The 4414-nt window shown below is 61.6% G+C and overlaps 1 protein-coding gene across 1 annotated transcript; it reads right to left on the bottom strand.

Moving 5' to 3' along the window:
* Window positions 1-2047: 2047 nt before the first annotated feature.
* Window positions 2048-3456, bottom strand: LOC104836741 (complement C1q tumor necrosis factor-related protein 1-like). Its single transcript, XM_010575463.1, has 3 exons — window positions 3314-3456; window positions 3049-3194; window positions 2048-2598 (listed from the first exon to the last, which is right to left on the bottom strand). The coding sequence occupies exons 1-3, from the start codon at window positions 3454-3456 to the stop codon at window positions 2048-2050; spliced, it is 840 nt and encodes a 279-aa protein (XP_010573765.1).
* Between the last annotated feature and the right edge of the window lie 958 nt (window positions 3457-4414).

Here is a 4414-nt window from a genome sequence, read left to right on the forward strand (position 1 = left end):
TGTGTCCTGGGATGGGGCTGTGTGTCCTGGGATGAGCTGTGTATCCCAGGATTGGGATGCATGTCCCAGGATGGGACGTGTGTCCTGGGATGGACTGTGTGTGTCCTGGGATTGGGACGCCTGTCCCAGGACGGGACATGTGTCCTGGGATGGGGCTGTGTGTCCTGGGATTGGGACATGTGTCCCAGGAAGGGATGTGTGTCCTGGGATTGGGACATGTGTCCCAGGATGGGACGTGTATCCTGAGATGGGCTGTGTGTCCTGGGATGGGGCCACATGTCCTGTGATGGCCTGTGTCCCAGGATGGCCTGTGTCCCAGGATGGCCTGTGTCCCAGGATGGGACATGTGTGCTGGGATGTGACCTGTGTCCCAGAACAGGCCCTGCTGTGCAGACTGGGACAGAGCCAGTACCTGGGCCGGCGGCCGCGCCGCAGCAGGCAGCCCTCCCCTCCTGCCATGTGCCAGCAGCGCCGGCAGCCCCAGCTCTGCCTGCCGCCCGGGGGGCCGGGTGCTGCTGTGGGGCTTTGCCCCCACCATGGGGCTGAAATGGGGCCCTGGGCCGGCCATGGGCAGGGCAGCTGCCTCCATCCCCCCTGCAGGGTCCCTGGGGCCAGCCCCCCAGGGACAGCAGTGCTGGGGCCCTGGAGGCACTACCAGCCCTAAACAGCCTGACCAGCCTCACCTGACACACCCCCCCCATGGGGCCAGGGCACTATTTAAGCTCAGCCCTGCTGTATTAGCAAGGATGCTGGTCTCCATTTGCAGCTCTGCTCTGCCTGGCCACAGACTCACTGATCCAGACCCCAACCACCGGCTTCCCATCTTGATGTCAGACCTGCTTCATCACTGTGGATGTGCCAGCTGATCTGGACTCTTGGTAAACCCAGCCACCACCCCAAGCCTGCCCTGCTCGCAGGCTGACTGCTCTGTTACTGCTCCCAGCTCTGAGGCCCTTAGGGAGCAGCTGGCGCTTGCAGAGCCTTGCTCAGGTCCCCCTGGCTCTCCAGGGGTGGTCTGCCCTTCCCTTTCCACCACCAGCTTGGCAGCACCGTGCCAGCCCATGGCTCTCAGGGAGCCCCTGCACTCTGGGATTGGGAACCTGCCCTGAGCTGCTTGAGGGTCCCGCACGCACAAAGCAAGAGGATGCACTGGAAATGTGAGTAGGACTTGAAATTGTGGGGTGTTTAATGTGGTCACAAGCTGTACAGAGGGCGGGTAGCAGTACGCTGCCCTGAGCCCCCACTCTGCTATTGCATCTACAAAAATACGAAGCCTGGCCAGCAGATAATCTAACTGAAGAGGAAGCAGCTGAGACCAAAGGCCCCGCACCCAGGGCTGCCGGTGGGGAGCCAGCCCCTCCTCGGCAGTGTTGGCACCGAGTAGAGGCTGCAGTGGGGGGGAACTGTGATGGGGACTTGCAGAGGGGAACTGATGCAATCTGCTTCCCCATGGGAGCATTTGGGGAAAGTGTCAGCCTGGAGGGTACCCAGCACCATGCTGCACCATCCACGCTGTTGGGACCCAGCTCTGCAGAAGGGAGGAGGGACCCTTAGTGGTTTTATTGCCTTTACTGCTGGATGCTGAACACCATCTGCCCTTTTCCAGGAGAAGGAGGCTGCAGAGCATGGCACAGTGCAAGCGGGGCAAGGGAGGAACACAGTGCATGTGTCTGCACTGCCTCACACCAGGGTACTGGCAGTCAAACCTGTTCAGCTGGTGCCACGAATGCCTGTTCCCCAGCAAACCTAGCTCTGAAGCAGACACAGGTGGGGATGAGCTCCCTACTTGCCCCAGGTAAGTGGCCACTGCCCAGGTTACAAATGCAGCAGAGGCTGGAAATGGCTTCAACTCCTCCAGGTGCATCCAATTGGCCTCGAGGAGCTGGATGTGGGGGTATTCACACACTTGCACAGCTGCTGGGGGTAGTGGCATGTAAAAGGGCTAACAGCTTAATGGCAGGACACATGCCCAGGGTGAGAGGGTGGCAGGGGCTCCTTGGACACCTCCCCCAGGGGAGGAGGAGGAGGAGCAGGGTGGACCAGGTGCTCAGGGGTCCCCGCTGTATTTGATGAGGTGGCCACTGAAGGTGATGTAAGTGTCGTACTCATCGCTGAAGACGGCGTTCTCCCGCTCACCCTTGTAGAGCCGCACCCAGACCTCATCCTGCTCCTGCAGCTCCAGCATGACGCTTTGGCTCTGCATGATGCTGCGGTCGCTCACCTGGGCGTAGAGGATCACCACCTCCACCCCATTGCGCATGATGTGCAGGTATGTCTCCTTCTGGTTCCAGGTGTGCACGTTGAGGCTGAAGTAGTAGATCCCGGGGACATAGCAGTAAAACTTGCCCGTGAACATGTTGAAGTGGTCGTAGAGGTTGACAAACTCCGTGTCAAAGATGAGTGTCTGGTAGTAGTCGTTGCTGTGCAAGGGTTTCTTGCGGCCCACCGAGAAGGCAGCATAGTGGCTTTTGCAGCGCTCCCCTGGGGCGCCCACGCTGCCCTTCTGTCCCTTGGGCCCTGCATGGCCCCTGCTGCCGGCCACCCCTGTCTTGCCAAACTTGCCCTGCATGCCTCGCTCGCCGCGGTCCCCCTTCTCACCTGGGCAAAGCAGGAGGGACAGTTGTGCTGTCAGGGGCAGGTGCCACCTCTAAATCCAGTGCCCTGGAAGCCCCTTTTGTCTGACAGAAAGGGATGGAGACAACAGCAAATGCTCCCAGCCCCTGCCCCCTCCCTGGGCTCTGATTCTGCTTCCAAAGCTGCTGCCCAGAGGCCACCAGAGCAGAAGCAGCTCATGCCCAGGAATGTCTCCTGCCCACTGCCCCTCTGCCTGTGCAGGGTGCTGGACTGCAGGCACCAGCTCTGGCTTCTCACTCCCAGTTTGTGCGAGACTGGCATCCCAGAGAGCTGGCACTGAGAGCCTGGCTTTGCGCTGGCCCTGGGGTGATGCTGGCAGACCAGGCAGACTGGTGGTGCCCAGCGGCATGGGGTACCCGGGCTGCAGGTTCGGCTGTGGGCAGTGCCGCAGCACGGGATCCTGCCAGCCCTCACCTTTCAGGATGGTCATGTTGATTTGAGGCAGGGGCTGGTACTGGGGGTAGGAGAAGTGCTGGTCGGGTGGCTCGCAGCAGCGAACGCAGCGGGGCCGCGGGGGCAGCCCCTCCTGGGCACTGCTGGCTTCCTGCTCCCGTATGGCCCTGGGGAGGGCAGAAAGCAAAGCACAACAGGGAGCTACGGGTGGGGGCCAGGGCCCTTTGCGGTGCCAGGACTGCCCTGGCCCTGGCTGCAAAACACCCTGGCCCAGGGGTCCCCTCACCTGGCAGCATGGTGCTGGGATGGTGCCCCCTCGGGGTCTGTCTGCAAACGCCTGTCAGGGCTGGGGGTAGTCTGGCTCACCACAGCGGAGGGCAGCAGCAGGCAGGAAAGCAGCAGGACACGGAGCACCCAAAGCCCCTCCATGCTGTGGCAGTGCCCTGTGAGATGCCAGGGATGGCTGAGGGGGATAGCAAGGCCTGGCAGAGCCAGGAGTTGCAGAGATGCCTGGCTGTGCCAGCCTGGCTGTGCCCTGTGCTGTCCTCAGGACAGGACCTGGTGCACCATGCAGCCCCAGGCAGGGCACAGCTGTATTTCCAGCCCCAAAAGGCTACCCTTGCAGCAGCCCTTCTGCAGCAGAGCCCACAGCATAGGTACATGTGTCTCTTGCAGCTGCAGGGACCATCTGTACCTGAACAGCTGCTTTTAGGTGGGCCGTGTGCCTTGGTGATGCTCCAGTGAGCAGCCTGGGAGACCCGCATTTGGGGCAGTGGAGGGGCTCCGGGCTCGCCAACAAGCTGGGAGCTGGGGCTGTGCAACTCCCAGAGCCTTGGCATGCATGGAAGAGGGAATTACCTGGGAAGCCAAGGGTGGAATGGAGCAGCAGCTTCTGGCTGACTGTCCAAGCCCTGGGCGATGCACTGCTGCTCCTACTCAGCCTGGATTCAGCTGCCTCCCATGGATACCTAAGAGTGGCAACTCGGGGTGTCAGCACCTGAAAAAAATTACAGGCAGCTCCAGATGCCATGGGGCAAATGCTGGGGTGCAGCCCTGTCTGTTGTGGGAGGCCCTAGCCCTGCCTGGGAAGGGTGTCTGCATCCCTCCTCCTGCCCCAGACCGTGCAAGGATGCCTGCAGCACAGGCTGCCCAGACCCCGTGAAAGGGGCTCCTGTGCCCCAGGAGCTGCCAGCCTTCAGTCTGAGAGTTTGCAAAGAGACAAGACCCACTTCTCTGGAGACACGGGTGTGGGCTGGCAGCCCCAGCTGCGAGCTAGCTGCCATGGGGAGAAACCTTCCTGGGAACCCACACCCTGCGTGGGGCCAAAGCTAATATTTGCAGTAGCCGGTGGCACCATGGCACAACCTGGGCAGCTCTGCTGCCCTTC

The sequence above is a fragment of the Haliaeetus leucocephalus genome, unplaced genomic scaffold (genome assembly GCF_000737465.1).
Source record: "Haliaeetus leucocephalus isolate CR32 unplaced genomic scaffold, Haliaeetus_leucocephalus-4.0 Scaffold474, whole genome shotgun sequence".
Lineage (NCBI taxonomy): Eukaryota > Metazoa > Chordata > Aves > Accipitriformes > Accipitridae > Haliaeetus > Haliaeetus leucocephalus.

Coding starts and splice junctions, on each gene's coding strand:
- LOC104836741 (XM_010575463.1), bottom strand. CDS start 3,456: ATGGAGGGGCTTTGGGTGCTCCGTGTCCTGCTGCTTTCCTGCCTGCTG. Junction 3,195..3,313: donor TCCCAGCACCATGCTGCCAG/GTGAGGGGACCC, acceptor TGCCCTCCCCAG/GGCCATACGGGAGCAGGAAG. Junction 2,599..3,048: donor CAACATGACCATCCTGAAAG/GTGAGGGCTGGC, acceptor TGCTTTGCCCAG/GTGAGAAGGGGGACCGCGGC.